Here is a 24,680-nt window from a genome sequence, read left to right on the forward strand (position 1 = left end):
TGGACTTCTGCAATGACAATACTGGAATAGATCTTAAAAGATATATTTTCTGGAAGTCATACAGTTTCTGACATGTAAACTGAAGGTAAGACTGCTAATGATTGAACTATTTGATTGCCATCTTTCAAATAATATTGAATAACATAATGTTTCATAATGTTAATACCTATGTCTACCATTTGCATGTGCTCAAAATTGCTCAAAGGAACAATTTCTCTCGTATTCAAATAGCAGCTGTTCATTAACGCAGTTCAGGATTGAAGTGAGAGCAAAAGAGCAACCAACTCTTACATACAGTATAACTCAGTGTTTCTCAACCTTGGCAACTTGAAGTCCTGTGGACTTCAATTCCCAGAATTCCCCAGCCAGCTATGCTATGCCAGCTATGCTGGCTGGGGAATTCTGGGAATTGAAGTCCACACGACTTCAAGTTGTCAAGGTTGAGAAACACTGGTATAACTGTTCCAAGTCCCACAAATCCTAAACTAAATAATTAAAAGAGTTAAATGTATACTAAAGCAAAAATATTCACTTCTGGCCCTTAGGCAGATTTCTAACACAGATCCGGGAAGTTTTGTAGAAAAGGCTGACGTTCACCTCTTGATTGCTAGGAATATTCAGCATGTCATTGAAATTTAAAATGAAAAAAAGAAGTTACATTTTAAGCCCAGGTTTTACAGTAGTGGCATATAATTCTTACAGACATGCCACAATTTAAATAAAATCACATTTTTCTACAGACTACTGCAAAAGAACCAAAACACCATCTAAAATGACAACTAACCTAAAAACCGGACCCGGATTGTTGGGGGCAGTATGCTGACTCTGTAAACCGCTTAGAGAGGGCTGAAAGCCCTATGAAGCGGTATATAAGTCTAACTGCTATTGCTATGTAATTGGGTAGCTTGTGGTGTTGTGTATTATGTAATATGGGATTGCCATGTCATTATCTGGTTGTGCTGATCCAATTCTATTGTATCCAGATGTTGTTTACCAGGTATGTGATATAGAGTGGGGATCCCGGGGAAATCGGGCTGCCCAAGCGGCAGGTGAGCACACATCTGAAGCTCTACCTGGGCAAGGGGCAAGCAAGTGCACAGGCACACAAAGCTCCATTTGTGTGGCATGTGCGTGCATCCGCCGCTTGCGCAGAACTATCCCCTCTCCACCCTTGCCGTTGCCACCAGTCTGCAAAGCCAGCATGTTTGGGACCACTGATATAGATGGAATGTTGTTGTGATAGCAATAGCAATAGCAGTTAGACTTATATACCGCTTCATAGGGCTTATCAGCCCTCTCTAAGCAGTTTACAGAGTCAGCATATTGCCCCCAACAATCCGGGTCCTCATTTTACCCACCTCGGAAGGATGGAAGGCTGAGTCAACCTTGAGCCGGTGAGATTTGAACCGCTGAACTGCAGTTAGCAGTCAGCTGAAGTGGCCTGCAGTACTGCACTCTAACCACTGCGACACCTCGGCTCTCTCTCTCAGTGATCAGTGCTTTTTTCCACTTTATTATAGAACTATTAACCAAAAGTCAGATAAGCCAAATAAGTCATTATATCTGTATAATGGAAGCCAAGTAACAACATCTTAATCTGCAGAAAATATATACATCCAATACTATAGGGCACCTAATCACATACTGGGCAGGCAGTATGCCATAATTTACCAACAGACCTTACTTCTTCATGTACAACCCAAAACTTCAATCCTGAATGACACATATTCTCCACCATAGCAGTACTTATATGTTGCAACAAACTTTACGTTTATATAGCAAAACTCCCTATATATAGTCTTTTAGAGTGGATCCTAATATATTAAAATATATACTTACACAGTATATACAATTAAATTTGGTTCTCCAATCAAATAATATTCTTTTCGGTCAAGGTTACTGTTTTATTTTTACTCCTATTCATTTATGTCTTTTTTCAACACCAGTGTTCTTTCATTTAAATATATATTAAGTCCATTCAATCATTTATTATAATAGTGCTATGGGGTGGGATTGGCTCACACCAATCAGTGTCTTTTTTAAAAGAAGAAGACAGAGATAATGGCATATTCTGCAATGATTACTTTTATTTTACAATTATTCTACAGTTCACATTTCATTATAACTTGATATATTCTAATTAAATTACTTCTAGACATTGATTGAAGCAATCATTTGTATAAACCTGCTACTATTTTAACTAGGAGAGGGGGGTCATGCTATAACCACTACTTTAAAATACAATAGCATTATCAAACATTCTCAAATAGGAAAGTAGGTGAAGAGTCTTTACTTCTGAAAACACCCAGGAAAATGTTTAAAAATGCTGATAAGGAACTTTGGAGAGAAGCTGTATTAAAAGACAAAAGTTAAAGCGGTTCAAGATTTTGTCTGTCTGTCTGTCAGTGAGTTGAATAAGTCTCCAAAACCTAAACAGAATGAGACCAAATTTTGTATGGTGGGAAAAAAAAATGAAAAACAGAGATTGGATCTAAAAATGAAGTGGATCCAACTTGGGTCTGCAGAATTTAAAATTTTCCCCACTGCATCCTTATGAGAAAGGCAGTTGGGCAGTGAATCAGTGGCCCGTAATTTAAGGCCACCCAGTCATGAGAGCTGCAAAACATTCTAGAAACTTTGCCAAGCCTGCTTTCCTCTTCCTTTTGTTTTAAGTATCCTAGAAAGCTTCTGCACCAGATGTTCCAGTTCTCAGAAATTGCACATCATTAAGACCACTTTCTCCAGAAATAGAGCAAAACAAAAAATATGCTAATGGAGATCTCAGTGAGTTGCTCAACCTCAAAGATAAATGGTTCATTATGGATCTCCAGGCTTTTTGAGTATCGTTTTAAAGAAGTCACCAAATAACTCTTAGCTCCCTCACAATTTCACTTCTACAAAGCAAAGGAGGAAATGTTCTAGATGATGTATTATTGCTACATAAATTTGCATTATTCCCAGCAACAATTCCTGAATTGCAGTGTAAACCTGAAGAGCCAAAATCATGCAGCAAGCATGAATACACATATACAGAGTGGAAATATAGTATAATTTAGTGTTGTGGCCCAGCAGGAGCCGTTGGAGCTGCCACCAGACTCCGACAGCGAGGGGTCTTATGAGTCGGCCCTGGAGGATGTGGAGGACCCTGGACAGGGTTCTGACTCTGAGCAGGGCGCAGAGAGACTGGTTGGTCACCAGGTGGTGAGCCTTGGATCAGTGGGGAGGAGACAAGAGAGAATGATCCAGAAACCACCTGTGAGTTGTTCCGGGATGCACGCCATCGAAGGGCTACTTGGCGTCAAGAACAACTACGTAATTACAGGAGGTAATTACGCTCAGCCGATGCTCATTAAGATCCTCTCCTGATTATAAAAGAGACTGCTTGTGCCACACCCTTCTTGCAGAAGTCAACATTAAGGACTAATGAGAAAGAAACTTGACAGGCTGGATTGCTGCCAGAGTTTGTTGGCATTGCTGCCAAGGTTTGTAGGACTTGCTGCCAGAGTGCTTATCTCTTTGTTTATGTGGTTTTCAGCCAACGAGACTCTGAACTGAGTAAAAAACATTCTCATTTACGTTTGTTTTGGTTTTCGTTCCTGGACGGAGAAGGGGGGTCAGAACAATTTAGCAAAAGGTTTGCTTGTCAAAAGTCACCGTTAGCCAAACTAAATGCAGCTGGCTTTTGATAAACTATATAGAAGCTACAACTCAAATCAATTTAAATTGTATGCCACCATCTTACTGAGCAACTTCTGTGGAATATCTGTAAGAATATTACAGGTATAGTCTTTTAAACACAACAGCCTAAAGTCGTAATGTAAAGTGCTCCATTAAATGGTTCAGCGGTGTTTCAGCTAGCAGGGTTTTTTTGAAAAATGTTATCCTTGCACATCACAAATTACTAACCAGTTCTCTACAGACATTACACAAATGTTTCCAGAATTTCAGAAATTGTTTGTCATGCAGAGTAATATTGTTATTCTGTGAACAATAAATAAACAAGCCAAATTGTACATTGCTATTCCACAGGCTTTTTGGATTGCACCCTAAATCTCCAAAGCAATATATTTGGTTTTTCACTTTCACCCATTGATGGGCAGCTGTATAAATGTGTTGAATAAATAAATATGTTTAGAAAGTACATGCTTCTAAGTTTATAAAATTTATTACAGTGTAAATATTTTTACAGCAGCAACCAAAAAGGCGATCCTACATTCACTACTTTGCTACAGTCAAATGGTAAAAACAAACATGACCACTGATTTATCTCATCAGCTTAGTTTAATATTGTCATTTCTCCTCTAACCTTTTTACAAAAAGCTATTGAAATTCTGAATACTAATACATGCATACATAACATGATACATTTCATTTCAGGGTAAGCAATGTTATGCAATGTGCAGAAAAGGAGGAAAACATGAGGTAGGAAAGGAAAAGGAAATATATCTAAACCTATTTTATAGCAACACCAATTACCATACCTCTTGATACTTCACAGGATTGATACTGTGATGGAGAGAATATGATAGAGTATGCAGGTGAAACTCGAAAAATTAGAATATCGTGCAAAAGTTCATTTATTTCAGTAATGCAACTTAAAAGGTGAAACTAATATATGAGATAGACTCATTACATGCAAAGCAAGATAGTTCAAGCCGTGATTTGTCATAATTGTGATGATTATGGCTTACAGCTCATGAAAACCCCAAATCCACAATCTCAGAAAATTAGAATATTGTGAAAAGGTGCAATATTCTAGGCTCAAAGTGTCCCACTCTAATCAGCTAATTAAGCCATAACACCTGCAAAGGGTTCCTGAGCCTTTAAATGGTTCTCAGTCTGGTTCAGTAGGAGTCACAATCATGGGAAAGACTGCTGAGCTGATAGTTGTGCAGAAAACCATCATTGACACCCTCCATAAGGAGGGAAAGCCTCAAAAGGTAATTGCAAAAGAAGTTGGATGTTCCCAAAGTGCTGTATCAAAGCACATTAATAGAAAGTTATGTGGAAGGGAAAAGTGTGGAAGAAAAAGGTGCACAAGCATCAGGGATGACCGCAGCCTGGAGAGGATTGTCAGGAAAAGGCCATTCAAAAGTGTTGGGGACTTTCACAAGGCGTGGACTGAGGCTGGAGTCAGTGCATCAAGAGCCACCACACAGATGGATCCTGGACATGGGCTTCAAATGTCGTATTCCATTGCCAAGAGAAAGATGAGAGACATGAGACCGAACAATGCAGAAGAGCTGAAGGCCGCTATTGAAGCATCCTGGTCTTCCATAACACCTCAGCAATGCCACTGGCTGATAGCTTCCATGCCACACCGCATTGAGGCAGTAATTGCTGCAAAAGGGGCCCAAACCAAGTACTGAGTACATATGCATGCTTATACTTTTCAAAGGTCCGATATTGTTCTATGTTCAATCCTTGTTTTATTGATTGCATGTAATATTCTAATTTTCTGAGATTGTGTATTTGCGGTTTTCATGAGCTATAAGCCATAATCATTATGGCAAATCATGGCTTGAACTATCTTGCTTTGCATGTATTGAGTCTATCTCATATATTAGTTTCACCTTTTAAGTTGCATTACTGAAATAAATGAACTTTTGCACGATATTCTAATTTCACCTGTATATTCATTTGATTTTCTGTAGGGGAAGGTGGAATAAAGATAACATGTAAATGCTATAAGCTATTCTTAAAAAAAAAACTTTGAAGACTATTTCACTTGTTTATGACACATACAAAGAAATAATTTGACCAACATGATATAGATAACCTTGCAGTTTAGATCAGTAAAGGCTTTTGATCAATTTGATACTTCATATCTTTAGAACCCGACAGACAAGAGAAAATAAGGATTATGAAATTCCTGATGACTAATCAGCAGAGTTTTTATATCTTACAAGTTATATATGGCCAATGCAGAAGACTGTTCAGAATACAAGTGGTCCTTGCTTAATAACGCTGATTCAGTGACTATTCAAATTTCCAATGGTACTGAACATCTTGTGCCTACAACCACTTCTTGTACTTACAACAGTCACAGTGTCCCCATAGTCATGTGATTGTAATCTGGGCACACCCACTTCCTTCTTTGCTAGCTTCTTGCAAAGAAAGTCAATGGGGAAGCCAGAAGGAAGTGATAGCCAGAAGTGCCAGAATTTTCATAATTAAGCAGTGTGGTCATGTGATATTGCACTTTACAATTGTGTTGTTTAACAATGGAAATTCCATTCCCAATTGCCATCATTAAGTAAGATTATATATATATATATATATATATATATATATATATATATATATATATATATATATATATATAAATAATATTATAAATAAGTATAAGTATAATCTTTATTGTCATTGTATTTAAATACAACAAAATTGGTTTTAACCTCACTGGTGCAAAATTATTACAGAAACGAAAAAAGAAAGAAAAAGAAAAAAAACTAGTGTGTGCATGGAGTGATTGTGGTTGTATTTAAAAGTCTTACAGCATAATGGGAGAAATGGGAGAATTTTTAAAATAAAAATATCATACTATAAAAACATATCTTGCTGGCATATTCTTATGCCGCCTAAAGAATGATAGCAATAGCTGCCTAAAGAATGATAGCAATAGCAATAGCAGTTCGATATACCGCTTCATCCTCTCTAAGTGGTTTACAGAGTCAACATATCACCCCCACAGTCTGGGTCCTCATTTTACCCACCTCGGAACGATGGAAGGCTGAGTCAACCTTGAGCCGGTGAGATTTGAACCACCAAACTGCAGTTAGCAGTCAGCTGAAGCGGCCTGCAGTACTGCACTCTAACCACTGCGCCACCTCGGCTCAAATTCTATGGCATTAAGAAAGTAGAAGAAAGTATCAAGCAGTTTAGCTATCAGAGCTCACCGTAGGCACCCAGTGGCATTGCGCAGCACCTGTGATGAATGAAGTTGAATTTTGTGGTCATCCTGAAGGGGGGAATTTTCCCATCCGGAATGAGGAATGATCACTGCATTGGTCAATACTGCTAGAGCATCCTGGATAATTGGCATTTTCAGTGCATCACATGAAGATAAATTCCAGAGAACTCCTAAAAGGAAGGAAGCAAAGAACTGACATTTATTCTAAAATAAGAATGAAGTGATACTGCACAAAAACAACGCTATCTGAACATTCATATTTTAGTCTTCAAATGTTCACTGTTTTCTATCGAAACTAGGGCATCACATAAGAGCATGTAAATATATACATATCACAGTCATCATCAAGGTACAGTTATTCAACCCATCCCATTATTTCATTTAATGTAGTCATATCCTGTATTCCCATCTGATCTCCTAACTAGGTTGGACCAAACCGAGACTTCACAAGGTCTAGTAGGTCACCACAAGAATGTCACAATAAATATGTCCTCAAACTTCACTCTGGGATCATTGTTCAATGAAAGTGTCACAACTGTCTGAGGCTTCCCAATCTCAAACAACAGAAGACTCTTAGAATAGTGCCACTTGCCTACATTGAGATCAATTTTTTAAAAAAACATGTTTACTCTGTATTTGCCATCCTCACTTGTAGCAAAAAACTATGATTTTTATTTTAATTTATTTGTTGTAGTCTATAAGCTCAGTGACTATAAGGTGACTTACAATTACCTCCACTAGACCAATTAGATCCCACAGATTAGGCCTCCTCCAAATTCCATCCGCCGCCCAATGTCGACTGGCGACTACTTGGAGGAGAGCCTTCTCTGTGGCTGCTCCGACCCTCTGGAACGAACTCCCCGTGGGGATTCGAACGCTCACCACCCTCCAGGCCTTCCGCAAGGCCCTTAAAACCTGGCTGTTCCGACAGGCCTGGGGCTAAAGAACTGTTGCCCCCGCCTCAAATTGGTATGACTGTTGTGTTTTAATTATGCATTGTTTTTTATGTCGTTTAAATTCTTGTTTGTATCCCCCTTCCCTGGTTGAGTTGTGAGCCGCCCTGAGTCCCCTTCGGGGAAAAGGGCGGCATATAAATAAAATCAACATCAACAATTAAAAAAATACAATTTCTCATCATCACATGAAAAATAGAATGGAGAAAGAAAAGTTATATTGTATAATGCCCAGAGTCCCTCTTTGAGGGAGATGCGTGGTTTAGAAATATGAAATATAAATAAATAAAGGCAAACTAAGCAAATATTTAATGAATGTATACCATTCTTATTAAAACATGAATACATAAAACAATCAGGAAATAATTTAATGTACATCTTTTAAATGAAACTATTTATCCTCTAATTTAAATAAAACTGTTTAACTGTTACTGTTGGCAAATATTACAGATTCATGTTTCATTTAAGTAAGAATATGCAGTGCATTGATTGAGATTATAAGTGTATATAACTCTGCATTGTGGACAGGGGCTAGAAATGATTAGCCATTGTTTCAGTAGAACTCTTCCAGTGAAATATAAAGATGGCAGAGACAGAATTTGAAACCTTGCCAAAGAATCACTTTTTCATATCCTGTAAATATGTATAAAATGTTACTTTGGGATCTAAAGGGCATCTTCTATGTTAGGATCTTTATTTTTATACCTTGTATACCAATAGGTAGATTTAGTCAATCCCCTGTGTTATTTTTGAATGCATCTCAATATTGTTTCTGAACTAGTTAAATGATTTCCATGTCCATAGTAAAAAAAACAATTTTTCTACTGTTTGGATTGATGGACTGGATATGGTAAAAATCTCATCCATCTTGACACCAAACACCGAACAATGGGAGTCTGACACAAAATTATCTAATCATATGGATGCTTATATATAATATTATATGGATAATTCATATCTTAATACCAAATCAGAGATGGGTTCCTACCAGTTCGCACTAGTTCGGTAGAACCGGTTCGTCAAATCTACCGAACCGGTTAGAAGAGGTTCTACCAGTGGACCCGGAAAGCAGGCCATACCTACAGAAGAGGTTCCAAATTTTTTTGAAACCCACCACACACACACACACACACACACACACACACTCACATAGAGAGAGAAAGAGAAAGAAAGGAAGAAAGAAAGAAATAAAAAAGAAAAAGGAAGAAAAAGTGAGAGATGAAAGAAAAAAAGGAAAAGGGACAGAGACAAAAGGAAGAGAGAGAGAGAGAGAGAGAGAGAGAGAGAGAGAGAGAGAGAGAGAGAGAGAACACATGGCCAGCAAGCCACTCCCACCAGGTCACATGGACAGCAAGCCACTCCCACAAAGGAGGCCACACCCACAGAGTAGGTTCGAAAAACCCACCACTGAAACCCACCACTGTACCAAACCCACCACTGTACCAAACACTCATATGAGCTCATTTGCTGGAATTAATACATCCCACAAAGATGAGATGGAACTTGTGGTCCTCTGGATCTTGTTGGGGGGAAAAATGGTCCAGCACACTCGGACAGCATAATAGATAGGAGATTCCCACCCCACCCCAAAATTACTATTTTCAGTCTGTGTCTAGGCACTTATGCTACAAGAATAACTGATATAAAATGTTCTAATAAATGTTGCAATAAAAATTACATGTGCATGACTACGCACTTCAATAACTGAAGCTAATGTCAAGAATACTTTTGCATAAATTTAGTACTTTGAATAATTAAAACATATACACGACGCATGTTCTACCCATTCACAATTTTTCAAGCAAGTCTGAATACTATCTTATTCTACATGTCAAAATGCTTTACACAAAACTACTTAGTAAAAGAAATTGATGAAAGTATTTTACATTATCTTTAACTATACAAATTTCCCACTGAAAGTGTCATACTTTCTATATTTATTTTCTCTCGTGAACATTCTGGCATTCAGAAGTCTCAACTGTAAAGTTTCCCAAGAAAGGGCATGCCTTTTCAAGCGATTGGAATTGAAATGGGAGAAAAACCAATAGGGGAGAACCACTGTAGCTGCCTGGCTGGCACTAGGATTTGTATTCTAGCCAGCCCTTTCTGCCAATTTTTCCACAGTCTGAACCAATTGCTTGGAGAAAATTGGCCAGGGGATTGGTTCAGTGATGGAAGTGTGAGAAGGACTGCAGATTACTGGTTAAGTATAAATAAGGCTCTCATCGGTTTTAATCAGTCAATTTCAATTTCAATTTTAATAGATTTGTATGCCGTCCAATCCCGAAGGACTCGGGGCGGCTTACATAAAAGCAGTTTAAAAATATTAAAAAAGATTAAAACACAAGACAGAACGACTTAAAAACAAAAACACAACATGCACCCAGAGACCACCATACATTTTGGGCTGTAATTCACATCACTGCCAGTCTGTATGAGACAATGAAAAAGAACTATTCTTGAACGTATTCACAGATGCCTATTTACTAGCAGTTTGTGAATTAATCAGATAAAGCAGGTAATATTTGCTTAGGAATGGATAGAAAACTGGCCAAGATGAGGGACTAGTTTCACATTCTCGCCCCTCCCCGTCAAACTGTCTTTTACAGAATGTTTCACAGAGACAACACTGAAAAATAATATTGTGCTGATATGTTTATTTATAGTAAAGAGAAGGTTCTCCCCCCCCTCTCTCACTCACGGCATTAATTGCCATGCTCTCTCTTTAATTCATTAATAAATCATAGATAAAAGGCATACTGAGAAGCAGAATTTCCCTTTGTTTTTATGTTCCTTAGTACCTACTTACAGAAAGTAGTGTGATTGAATGCTGTCTAACATTAAAATTCCATGTGTATAGAATTGAGAGAGGGTGGGGGGGGGAGAATGAAAGTTTGCATTGAATGTTAAAGAGCAGTTGAGAATTTGGTTGAGTTGCTGGCTTTCATTGTCTTCCATTGCTAGAGCTTTAGCACTGTAGTATTTGTTTTTATAGTTAGTAGTCCAAAATATTTTATTTACTTTGATTGATCTTTTAGAAAATGTTTATATATTTTGTCTGAGCATTGTAACTGCTTACAAAATTTGCATAAACACTAGTCAATGACCATAATAAAAATGCTACTACTAAATACCATTGAGGCACAGAGACAAGTACTTTAATTTTAATTATATATAAAAACCAATATCTAATTAATATGTTTGGTACACTGCTTTTAATTCTTGGGAAAATGGACAATTAAATTAGAGTAGAATTAATTGCTAAAACTTATAGTATAAATATTTTACAAAGTCTCAACCAAAATAATAAATGAAGTTTCAACAGCAGAGTTGGTAATACATACATATTTCTTTATAACTAGCATAATCTGGAAAAAAACATTTATTAGCAAATGTTAATTTAAGATTTGTAGAATTTCTTTACTAAATTCTCAACCATGTATTGAAACAAATTTAAAGGGAATCTTATACCAAAAACAATTGCAGAGGACTAATTAAAATAATCAATCATCTTATTTCTGTATATTTTTAGAGCATTTTCAAGGGAGCCAATTTTTCTGAACTAATATTTTAATAATATTAAAGAGGTTCATTTGATTTTAAATAAGCATATGAATCATTCTTTAAATATTGTTAATGTTGTTGACTGATAAGATCTAAAAACACAATGAATTATTTCAATTTTCTCATTTGCATCTAACTGTGGCCATTTTTACCTGCGAGACCGCCTACTGCCGCATACCTCCCAACGGCTGGTGAGATCGCACAGGGTGGGCCTCCTTCAGGTGCCGTCAGCCAGGCAGTGTCGGCTGGCGGCTCCCCGGAGAAGGGCCTTCTCTGTGGCTGCTCCGACCCTATGGAATGAACTATCCCTAGAGATCCGGACCTTACCCATCCTCATGGTCTTCCGAAAAGCCGTTAAAACCTGGCTATTCCGGCAGGCCTGGAGCTGTTGACCTCAGTACTGAGGTCCAACCCCGATCAGATTGGGTGCATGGTGATGTTCTAAATTGTTTTTTTTTACTTTTTTTTATTAATTACTTCTTTTGTTGTGTAAGCCGCCTGGAGTCCTCCGGGATTGGGCGGCCTATAAATCCATTAAATAATACATTAAAGAAAGAAACAGAGTCACTAATCCTGGCTGCGCAAGAACAAGCTATCCGCACAAATGCCATTAAGGCCAAAATCAAAAAATCCTCTGATGATGCCAAATGCAGACTTTGCAAAGAAGCTGATGAAACTGTTGATCACATACTCAGCTGCTGATTATAAATTGCGGCACAATTCAGTAGCACAAATGATCCATTGGAATTTGTGCAAAAATTATAATATTAAAACAGCAACAAACTGGTGGGAACATCAGCCTGAAAAAGTCACCGAAAATCAGATGGTCAAGATCTTGTGGGATTTCCATATACAAACCGATAAAATACTGGCGCATAATACACCAGACATCACACTGGTTGAGAAAAATAAGGTCACAATCATAGACATCGCAATACCAGGTGATAGCAGGGTCGCCGAGAAGGAACATGAAAAAATCGCAAGATACCAGGACTTAAAAATCGAAATTCAACGACTATGGCACAAACCAGCTGTGTGAGATGTTTGGGATCCAGGACAATCTGATGGTTAAGTGAGCTAAGTGAGCATTAAATAGATGTACTATAATTAAAATGATTAACAGTTTGTGCCTTGTTTCAAGTCAGATTGTAAACTACTTCAGGGAGACCAAGGACAGGTAGTAGAATCAAGGACTGAAGCAGAAGGTTGAAACAAAGCTAACATTTTTTGTTTTATTATTATCTGCCAGTAATTCTGTCACTCAGACATGATGCATCATATCATCACCACAACAAGGACTATCTAATGAATTCTGCCTTTGATAGGTAAGAGTTGAAAGATGAAATGATTAAAATATTTGGAATCTGTAATCAGAACTAAATCATACAACCTGCAGTCAGGATAATATATGCAACTTATTATTTTTTTTTACGAGAGAAGGCAAAAGAAGATCTTAAAAGGGGATGGTCCAAAGCAGTGGTGGGTTGCAGGAGGTACGCCCTGGTACGGGTGTACCGGTGCCTGCCCAGAGCACCGTGTATGTTCCGGTACGAGGTCCCACCCGCCTGGCTAAGCTCCTTACCTGTATTTGAGCTCGGTGCTTCTGCACACACACACGGGGCGCACGGCACCTGCGTGATGCTCTGCTGAGCAGCTGGAGCATCACGGAGGCATCGTGGAGGTAAGGACTCATTTGCGTGCTGCGCGCATGTGCCTGTCTGCATGTAGGGGGTGTTGGGCCCCGTTGCACCGTACCAGTTGCACCGGGATCTGGAACCCACCACTGGTCCAAAGTCATTAAAATACCATAGTCAGGATTTACAGAATATCAGAATACCATTAATAGTATTTTAAAGAATCATCAACCACATTGTACATTGTAGGAAATTTCAAACTCTCTCCTTCTTTAGTCAAAGAATTTGAAGCAGCAGCACCAGAGCTTAACCATAGTAGCAATCACAATTGTCATGAAAACTGCTGTCTGCATATTACTCAAGATGGAATATGAATATGCATGTGTCTTGCTGTATGTGCATAGTCTACATGTTTTGCTGTGACCAGGGGGGCTTTTGCCCAGGTTCGCCTGGTGCACCAGTTGCGGCCCTACCTGGACCGGGAGGCACTTCAAATGGTCACTCATGCTCTCGTCACCTCTAGGCTTGATTACTGTAATGTGCTTTACTTGGGGCTGCCCCTGAAGAGTGAGACTACAATTGGTCCAGAATGCGGCCGCGTGAGCGATATTGGGTGTTCCTAGGTACACCCATGTTACACCTATCCTTCGCGAGCTGCACTGGCTTCCCATTGGTCTCCGAACGCGCTTCAAGGTGCTGGTTGTTAAAGCCCTACATGGCTTGGGACCTGGATATCTGCGGGACCGCCTCTTGCCACATACCTCCCAACGAACCATAAGATCTCACAGGCTGGGCCTCCTCTGGGTACCGTCAACCGGGCAATGCCGGTTGGCGACTACTTGGGGGAGGTCTTTCTCTGTAGCTGCCCCGGCCCTGTGAAATGATCTACCCGCAGAGATCCAGACCCTTCCACTCTCTTGGCCTTCCGGAAAGCCATTAAACCTGGCTGTTCCGGCAGGCCTGGGGCTGTTGACCCCAAAATACGGTCCAGCCCCATTCAGAATGGAGTGCATGATGTGTTGTATTTTAAATCTATCTTTCTTCCCTGTATCTAACTTTTTTGGATTATTTCTGTACTGTAAGCCGCCCGGAGTCCTACGGGATTGGGCGGCGTACAAATGTTATTAAACTTACAAACTTACAAACTTATGTTGGCAAAACAAGAATTGTTTTAATATGTTCATATATAGAAGTACAATCCTGAACTCATGTTTTGTTTCATCAAGCAATGTATTAAAGTGTCTCAGGTACTGAGTTAATTCTTAAAAAGTTAACATGCAATAAATGAAAAATATTCAAACCGTGACCAGTTCTCTGATTTCCAAATCTGTAGTCTTTCGGAGTAACCGTACAAGTGCTGGAATACCCCCACAGTTTTTCAAAGCAATTTTGTGTCATCGTTAGCTTTCCCATATACCAAGTCCTCAGAGCTCCACAGGCACTACGGTGGACTTCTGTCATCCGATGGTCCAATGATCCACCAGTAATTGTATCCCTCCTTGTCTTCTTATCTGCATCAGCAAAATAAAACCAAAGAAATCAGAGACTAGATTAGATTTAGATTTATTTTATTTGTATGCCGCCCTTTTCCGGGAGGGACTTGGGGCGGCGAACAACTCAAGGGGGGAAAAGGGAACATAGAACACAATACAAATGATTAAAATAACCAAGAATCACACAGGCCACACAGGTCGAGAAGGGAGGGGAACTCGTCAACCCCAGGCCTGCCGGCACAGCCAGGTTTTGACAGCTTTCCGGAAGGCCTGGAGAGAGGTGAGGGTCCGAATCTCTGCGGGGAGTTCGTTCCAAAGGGCCGGAGCTGCCACAGAGAAGGCCCTCCCCGGGTGGTAGCCAGATGGCATTGGCTGGTGGACGGAACCCCGGAGGAGGCCAGCCCTGTGTGATCTAATGGGTTCTTTGGGAGGTAATTGGCAGCAGGCGGTCTCTCAAGTGTGGTTATTCCTCAGTTTTTAGACAGCAATTAGAGGAGAAAATGCAGCAGCCAGCAAGAAAGATGCTGGACTGATTTCCTAGAATACCTTTGAAAGCAATTTTTTCCCCCAAAACTCAAGCACTGATCAAAACAGCTCGACAGATTATGAAAAAAAAAAGTATTAGGAAAGAAAGTATCCCTCTCCCATGCCATAGATAAAATACTAACGATTGAAGATATATTGTCAGTGTGTGGAGAAATCTGTCAGTCAGAATTATTTTATCAAGGACGACCTGAATGCTATTCCAGTTTCTAACTGTTTATAGTAGTTATATACCATAAATTAGCTTCTGCAAGGCAATTAATTGCTATGCAAAAAGAAAAAAAGCCTGTAACATTTGCTTTATAAAAAAACACTGGCATAGCTCGTACACAACATTAAATTATACTGTGTATATTTGTTTTGTTTTTGGCCTAGCATTTTTGCAAACCTAAATTATTCAACAAAATCTCCTAAAATATTGTGACTTAACATTAATATAACTGCACCCACTATAAACATTAAAATGTTTTTTAAAGCAAGCTACAATGCATATTCAGAACGTGTAAAAGTACTGGGAGAGCTGAAAAGTAAATGAGACATTAGTTTAAAACCAGAATTAATTTACTGGTCCTCCATTTATTTATTTGTTTGTATCCCACCTTTATTATTTTTACAAACAGCTCAAACTGGCCAACAGGTGAATATACCTGTTCTGCACTCTGTTTCAGTAGCAAGTTGTCTTGTGTCATGTAAAAGAACATTTTATTAATACTCTCTGGATTTCAAATAGAGTTGTATACTTCAGTGTTTCTCAACCTTGGCAACTTGAAGATGTCCAGACTTCAACTCCCAGAATTCTGGGAGTTGAAGTCCGGACATCTTCAAGTTGCCAAGGTTGAGAAACACTGGTAACTTTACATGGGCCACAAAGTTCCAGAGCCACCAAATGTTCTTTTACATGGAATACTTACATGTCCATAGTTTGACTAGGTATTGATCAAATTAACTTCCTAATTTTCAAGTTCTCTAAAAGACACATTATATACTCTCCATCTCATTTATTTATTAGATTTGGTTCCTGCAAGATACTTCAGATAGCATATATGGTGTTGCTTCCTCCTATTTTTTTCCCATTGCAGGTCAGGTTAGAGAATAAGTGGCGAATAGCAATAGCAGTTAGACTTATATACCGCTTCATAGGGCTTTCAGCCCTCTCTAAGCGGTTTACAGAGTCAGCTTATCGCCCCCACAGTCTGGGTCCTCATTTTACCCACCTCGGAAGGATGGAAGGCTGAGTCAACCCTGAGCCGGTGAGAGTTGAACCGCCGAACTGCAGATAACAGTCAGCTGAAGTGGCCTGCAGTACTGCACCCTAACCACTGCGCCACCTCGGCTCTGAAAAGTCATGCAGGTGACTTCTGTGGCCGAGGGTGAACTAGAATCTATGATCCTTCAAGGTTGGTTGAATATTTTACCACTCTACCCACTGGGCTCACATAAACTCTTTTTATACTGGGACATCTGCAAAAAATTATTGATCTTCTCCATTTTGTTCCAAGGACAGAGTTGTAGTATGGAAAAATAGGAGCCAGGAATTTTGTTACACACACACACAATAAATAATAATTACTAATAATGACTTAATAGATAGACACAAATGCAAAATTCAGTCTAAACATCTGGCTGAATTTGTGACCAATCATTATAATAATAAATGATAGATTAAATGAATGACCATTTCCTACATTTTTCCTAATAAGATTGTAACCCTTTTATTATACGGTAACTGTTCTGTCCCCCCTTCACGGCTTGATAACAGACGACAGGCAAATAAACTTAAAAGGAACTTTCTTTATCAGTTCTCAGTTCAAACTGGTTTCGAGCCCAAAAATAACATAAATAAACTCTCAGACTAGATAACAGAATACAAAACAAAACTCTTACAAGCAATGCACTTCTCCCAAAGTCTCTACGAATCAGCGTTACAGAAGTCACTTTTCCAAGTGTACATCAAAGAAACCACGATCAAGGATCAAGGAACGCACAAAGGAACGTTGACTCCTGCGACTAGGGCGTGGCAGCATCCGTCCTTTTATCTCCAAACCTGCCCCTAACAAGCCCCAGCTGCATAATGAATCTTGTATCCCGAAAAGACTCACAGAAGACATCTGCTGAGTCACAACTTAAAGAACCTTTCTTTAAGATAGGGGAAGGGGAAGGGGAAGGGGGAGGAGGAGGGGGAGAGGGGGGAGAAAGAGAGAGAGAGAAAGAGGGAGAGAGAGAGGGAGAGAGAGAGTAAGAGAGAGAGGAGAGAAAGAGTAAGAAAGAAAGAGAGAGTAAGAAGAGAGAGAGTAAGACAGAGAGAGAGAGAAGGGGAGAGAGAGTAAGACAGAGAGAGAGAAAGAGAGAGAAAGAGAGAGAAAGAGAGAGACAGACAGAGACAGACAGAGAGAGAAAGCTCTAAAGGTAAGAAGAAATTTATTCTATTCGGAAAACAAATATCCCACTATTTTTCAAGAATCCTTCTCCAAAGTATCAGAAACTGGTGGTGGAATAATGTTACATTGTCAAGAAGTAAACAGATTACATTCACCTTCTTCTGTCTCCCAACTTCCACATTTTATTGCTTGTGATAAGTACCAGCCAGGTACCTAACTCATCTTAACTGCCTGAGAATGAATTATATAGCTGGGTATGTATGTGGCTCAGCATACTACAACCTATTGCTTCCATTAATGTTGAGTTACTTGCCTTTGAGTGAAGCATCAAGGTTACTCATTCCAATTTAAAAAGGGAAATGGATCCTTGTTAATCTTATATTTAAGAAGGAAAAAGGGTTGAAAATAATAATATATCTACTGTATACTAAGACAGTCACCGCTGGGTTGGTACCATTAGATGGCAACAAAGAGACAAAGAAAATATTAGAAGCTTCTGTCATCTATTATGGGTCCAGATGTGCAATCCAAATATGTTGAATTGAGCGACATATGGATTTCGGTAATAAAATGAAACAAGCAAATATGGCAATCTACTGCATGGAGGAGAGAACATATATCATGTTCTTCATAGGATACAATATCTCAGTGGTGTTCTGCAGATAAAATTATGAAAAAACAAAGAATCAAAGGAATTTTCAAGTAAGAATGAATTTCCACTGTTTCAAACAAACAAACTTCAAAAGCACCAACTGAATAAAGTTTCTGTAAGTACAACTGTTAGTTGCAGTTACAGTATCAACTAAGTTTAATAGGCATCTCATGATTCACTCTTTCATTGGATTATGGGCCATCAAGCTGTTTTCATTCTAGCAACCATACAGATCAGGGCTGTCAACTCGCAGCCTGCAGGCTGGATGTGTTCACGCACTGGACACACCCACGCCCGGCTTAGTGAAGGGGAAAAAGTCACCATACGTCACGTGATGCTGCCGTGACGACATGAGTTTGCACCCCTGACATAGATTTTCTCCAAACAAGCTATCCCTAATCTGTTCTTTCACAAGGATTCTAATTTCCCAAGGATTCACAAGGGTGCACTCACTGTACTTGAATGCATCCAATTTGGTGTTTCCTCCCGCCCTCTGGTTCACCCTGAATATTAACAAAAATTTTAACAGTGAGGTTGTTCGTAGAGAATAACTGTATTTGAAAACAAGATTCCAATGACACATAACTTATTACTCCTACTTTACTTTTTCCACTAGTGTAAATATCTAACTAACCAGAAATGACAAATGACAATGTATGATAAATTACAATCATCCAGAGCTCTTAAGGTTTTTTTTAACCACGTCTTCTTATCTCGAAGATAATAAAATCTTCCAACAAGCTTGTACTCAATCCAGACAAGACCGAGTGGCTATTGATGCTGCCTTCCAAGAATGGTCCCAGACATTCCACCTCTTAGCCTGGGGGGTGAAGTTATACACCCCTCGGAGAGGGCCGGTAATTTGGGTGTCCTCTTGGACCCACAGCTGATGTTAGAACACCATCTGTCGGCTGTGACTAGGGGGGCCTTTGCCCAGTTGCGGCCTTACCTGGACGGGAGGCTCTTCGAAATGGTCACTCATGCCCTCGTCACCTCAAGACTGGATTATTGTAACACGCTCTACCTGGGGCTGCCCCTGAAGAGTGTTCGAAGACTACAGTTGGTCCAGAATGCAGCCGCCTGCGAGCGATAAGGGTGTACCTAGATACACCATGTTACACCTATCCTCCGCGAGCTGCACTGGCTCCCCATTGGTCTCCAGACCCACTTCAAGGTGCTAGTCGTTACTTTTAAGCCCTATATGGTATTGGACCTGGCTACCTGAGAGACCGCCTCCTGCCATTCACCTCCCAACGACCAATAAGATCGCACAGGTTGGGCCGTCTCCGGGTGCCGTCGACCGGACAATGCCGGCTAGCGGCCCCCCGAGGGAGGGCCTTCTCTGTAGCTGCATCGGCCCTTGTGGAATGATTTACCTGCAGAGATCCGGACCCTCACCACTCTCCCGGCCTTCCACAATCGATTAAGACCTGGCTGTTCTGGCAGGCCTGGGGCTGTTGATTAATATCCAGCCCCACTGACTGAATGAATGATGTATTAATTTTAAATATTGTATTTTTTAAATCTTTTTAAATGCTTTTATTTTGCTGTGAGCCGCCCAGAGTCCCAATGGGAGTGGGCGAGATACAAATTTTATTAAACTCAAACTCAAACTTAGAGTGAGATATAAAATGGTTTAGAAAACAGAGCTCCGACTTCTAATCTCTTTAGCATTATATGACACATAACATTTTACAGTGTTAATTTCCACCAGAATTGTAGGAAAAGTGACACTATTATGTTTCATTCAAAGAAATTGGTAGGGGTGTTTAAAGCCTGCAACCAGATGTTTCATGGTGTGCAGGAAAATGAATGAAGCATTACAAAGTATTTCTTTAAAAAACATTTCTCTGTTGGTATCACTGCAAATTTCAAACAGCTAGGCTGAGGACTTTATGCAAATGGAAATGTTAATTATTTCCAAATAATTAAGCATTCTGTTTTTATTTTACAGATTTCAAATCTACTTTTAACCCAATTACATGCCCCTTGCTTAGAATGATTTAGTAGCAGTTCTCTCTTGTTAGATATTTCCTTTATTTATCTCTCTAATACAGAAGAGAGCTTGAAAATTTCTGGCTATAAGTCCCAAAAAGCCTGGAACATTTAGAGATTGATATACTACAGAGGAGGACAGAGATAACTTGGAGAAATATATGAAAGCCATTACAAAAGCATCAGCTAGAAAGACAGGAAGGAGATAGACACTCAAACGTGGCCTGCCTGCTCTCTCTTGGGTATAAAAGAAAGGAAAAAGAACTATCAAAATAACTGTCTGTATTATAGTGTGTATCTTTTCTTATATTAATTTTACTGAAAATTATAAGTTACAACAATACAAACTAAAGAAAAAGAGAAATAGGTGTAGCAAAAATAATATAATAAGGAATAAAGAAATGTTTTCCCCTTCCACCACTTTAAACACGTTTTAGTAACTTATCATTTTCTCTTAAAATACAACATCTGATATCTTCTTCTCATATCCCATCTCTTATCTATAATAAATCCATAAAATTTGTTCATTTCAGTCCTGATCTCAGCAAAAATCCATTAAGAGATAACAACGTATCTATTACCTTAATAAACCAACTTTCTATTTCTCTAACTACCAACTTGATCTTTAGTTCCTTCAAATAATATATTTGAAGATATTAAAATTGATTTAACTTCATTTTTTTCCTTTGTTCCTTCTCACAATATTATCAAAGCTTTAATAAGCCTCTTTTGTAGAATCAGTATAAGAAACTTATCCATGTCATTGTTTTGGTTTGTTATTTGTGTAGCCTTTTTAATTATTAAGACATTAGTCAATTTCTTTTCTAAGCCCAATGAAACAACTTTTTCAATGCCATTTTAAATCTATGTTGAAATCAATCTTAATCATGTAGATAATGTTTGTTCCTCTTTGATAGAATCTAAATATAGTCTATCTATAGAGGGAGTGAAGGACCTTGGTTTGGAAACTACAATTTGGTAGAGAAGGCTGAGAGAACTATGGATTCTACAGATTTGGAGTTAATAGAATTGATGAGTGATGAATTGAACTTTTTAAATGATGGTGATTGGAGAATGGACTTATACCTAACTGGGAAAACAATTTGGACTGGACTTTTTTTGGAAAGATAGTTCAACAACAGAGGTTTATGATTCTGAGAAATAAGATACAATTGTTGGGAAAGTTCTCAACCAAAATTTTAAAGAAAGGTTTGCTATTAAGAATCAAATGAGGATGTTTGCTCCTGCATTGATCAGAGATAATTTTGTAGTGATTTATGGTTAGAGAAGAATCTACCTACAAGAACAACTTTCTACAAGTAAATTCAATAACAGATTGTTAATAGAGGGATTTGAAGTTTAACTTTCTGTTGGTTCACCTGTTAACTACTTTGTTTTTATATACAGTAGACAGATGACAGGTCAAATTGGTTGTGATAGAGGTAGCTTATCAATAGACGTAGTTTATAAATTTTGGACTGTTTCACAAGGGGAGAAATTAATATTGTTGCAATATATTTATCAGTATTCAACCAGGGAGGATAATATATGCATATGGTTACTGTTTTTTGTCCTTTTTAATTTCACATTCTTTTGTTTTTTAAAATTTGTCTATTTTGTTTTTGTAATATTCTTTTTCTTCATTTTTTGGAACTTGTATTTTATCTTACCTCTCTGAATTAAAAGAAAAATATTTTAAAAAGTATTTCCAAAAAGGTATCTAAACAGATAAAGAAATGTCATGGAGCCACTCTTTAAGTATAAGTATAATCTTTATTGTCATTGTACTAAATACAACGAGATTGGTTTTAACCTCACTGGTGCAAAATTATAACAGAAACGGAAAAAGAAGAAAAAAAACTAGTGTGTGCATGGAGTGATTGTGGTTGTATTTAAAAGTCTCACAGCCCAAGGATAGAAACTTTAAACCTGTTTGTTTGGCTGGTTATACTCTGATGCCTTCTGCCTGATGGTAGAAGTGCAGAGACACTGACCAGGGTGTGAATCATCTCTGAGTATCTTCCTTATTCTGCTAAAGCAGCGAGATCTGGTGATGTCATCCAGTGGTGTCAGAGGGCAACCAATGGAAAAATGTGGCATGGCCTGTATTATGAGGACATGTCGTATTTTCGGGAAAACCGGTATGTTTGTAAATACAAAGTCCTCCACCTTTGCTTTTACCAGAGTTGCTGTTTCTGTCAAAGCAGCGTGTGGTGCGGTTAGTTAGCTCCACTGACGCATCCGGTACAAGTGGATGAAGCCAGGTCTCTGTGATGATCATCACACAACAGTCACGAATGAGCTTATTCGCTGCCATCCATAGCTCAGTTTTGTGGACAAAGGATTTAGAGTTGGTTAGAAAATGCTTGGTAATGCTGGTCTGTGAGGCTGCTTCTGTAACCGAACTAGCAAACCAGCTCTGCATCCCCGCTTCTGCTTTCGCTCTCTTCACCGCTTCCTAGGCCCAACAACGATCCATGGAGAGCCTGGCAGTCTTACTATGTCACTCGGTATATTATGAGACTGCAGGAAGTCGCTGGTAATATCTAGTCAACTAGAAGATCCAATCTTTAATAACTCCCTGCGGGTATAGGCTAGTTTTTGCCTAACTCTACTGTGGCACCAGGAACTCAAAGCCGCAGCGTCTAAGCGTGCCGCCATCTTGGGGAAAAATATATAATATTATATTTAATATCATTCTTTAATATCATTCTCTATTTTATAGGTGGTTGAAATCATGCTTGCTATTCAAAATAATGGTGTAAATATTCACAGATAGGATTCTACAAAAAAGCCACCTATTCCTTAGCAATAGTAGTTAGACTTATATACCGCTTCATAGGGCTTTCAGCCCTCTCTAAGTGGTTTACAGAGTCAGCATATCGCCCTCACAGTCTGGGTCCTCATTTCACCCACCTCGGAAGGATGGAAGGCTGAGTCAACCTTGAGCCGGTGAGATTAGAACCGCTGCACTGCAGATAACAGTCAGCTGAAGTGGCCTGCAGTACTGCACCCTAACCACTGCGCCACCTCGGCTCTTATGTGTGACTACATATTGCAAGGGAATGTAGTGGCCATGGGGAGACTTCCATGTTCAAAGGATTTGTAGCGCTTTACTTAATTCTTCTATAATTCCACATATATGAATTAGAATGACAAATCATTAGCATCCTTCAGTTCTATGCTAATCGGATCGTCAGAGATCTAACAATTAAGCCTTTAGGGCCTTCCCCTGCATCTGGGCACTCTGCCAATAGTAGAACTGGAAACAAACCAATGCAAACAAAATGGGACCTATTAAATAGTATGACAACAAACTTTGATAAACTGACCTTGAGAAGCACTGCAAATATTCTTCCTTAGCTGTCTTAACCTCTTCCCTTTCTCCCACTCTGACAAAAGAAACTAAAGTCAAGAACTATTTTCTTCTGCTGTCCAGAAATTAACAATCAACAAGCCAGAAAACAAGGTTTTTTAAAAAAATAATTGTGGGCCTAAGGACCTCTCTAGTCTGATTACAAATAGCCATACAACTTTTTTGTCTGTAGAGTCCAATCTGTCTGTTAAAAAGAGAGTGAAAAGCCATCTGATTTACATTGCCACTCTGACAGCAACTTAGCCTTTCCTTCTTGCAACTTATTAAATGTTGAGACAATTATTTCAGAGGTGGGTTCCTACCGGTTCGCACCGATTCAGGCAAACCGGTAGTGGGAATTGGACCTGGATAGCCGCACTGGCAGGGACGGCAGGATGGCCATGCCCCCAAACCGGCTCGGACGTTTACCTTGTCTCACCTTTGCCACATGCATCACAGAACTGCCTCCTTCTGCCTACATACAGGTAAGCATTTGTGCTACCCCCCTCCCCACACTGTTGCAGCCACAGAAGGGATGGGGGCAGCCCACAAGCTTTGTAGCCATGTGGCTACAAAGGTTTCCAGGCTGGGAGGCCTCCTCCCTGCTGGGATGAAACTGCTGCCATTGCAGCTCCTGGAGAGCCACACTCATGTTGGTGATCCAGAGGGCAGGAGGAACTGGCCGCTGCCTCCTAGCTCAGGAGCCAGCTAGGGACGAGCCGGGCAGGGGGCAATAGCAGAATCCGGTGCTCAGGGAAGGCCAGGTTAGCATGTCCCAGCTGTGCCCTGCGATGCTTCCATCCACCAGCTCAGGGCACAGGCTCAGCTGCAGCCCAGATGAGCCAAGGAACCGCTGGGAGCCTCCTGCATGTTGCACCTCCCTCTCAGCATTCACTGCGCTATTTTTGGGTGCCCAGCTTGCTGGGCTCCCCCTGTCCCCGCTGTGGCTGCAACGGCGGCAGCTTCAAGAGACACTAGCCTGGTGGGGAGGGGGCCACCCAGCCCAGCAAGCTTCATAGCCACATGCTTTGCCCCACCTCCCTGCTGGGCTAGCATCTCCCGAAGCTGCCACCATTGGAGCAGCAGCAAGGACGGGGGCAGCCCGGTAGGCTGGACACCCAAAAATGGCATGGAGGTCCGGGCGAAGGCTGAGAGGGGGGTCCAACATGCAGGGGGCTCCCAGCAGTTCCTTGGCTTCTC

At 39.7% G+C, this 24,680-nt stretch overlaps 1 protein-coding gene across 1 annotated transcript in view; it reads right to left on the bottom strand.

The window, feature by feature from the left end:
• CTNND2 (catenin delta 2) overlaps positions 1–24,680 on the bottom strand; it is a 256,541-nt gene that overhangs the window by 101,297 nt on the left and 130,564 nt on the right. The window contains 4 exon segments of the mRNA XM_032219498.1: positions 6,900–7,085; positions 14,367–14,459; positions 14,461–14,539; positions 14,542–14,575. Of these exon segments, the coding sequence (XP_032075389.1) occupies positions 6,900–7,085; positions 14,367–14,459; positions 14,461–14,539; positions 14,542–14,575 (392 nt within the window).

The sequence above is a fragment of the Thamnophis elegans genome, chromosome 6 (genome assembly GCF_009769535.1).
Source record: "Thamnophis elegans isolate rThaEle1 chromosome 6, rThaEle1.pri, whole genome shotgun sequence".
Taxonomy (NCBI): domain Eukaryota; kingdom Metazoa; phylum Chordata; class Lepidosauria; order Squamata; family Colubridae; genus Thamnophis; species Thamnophis elegans.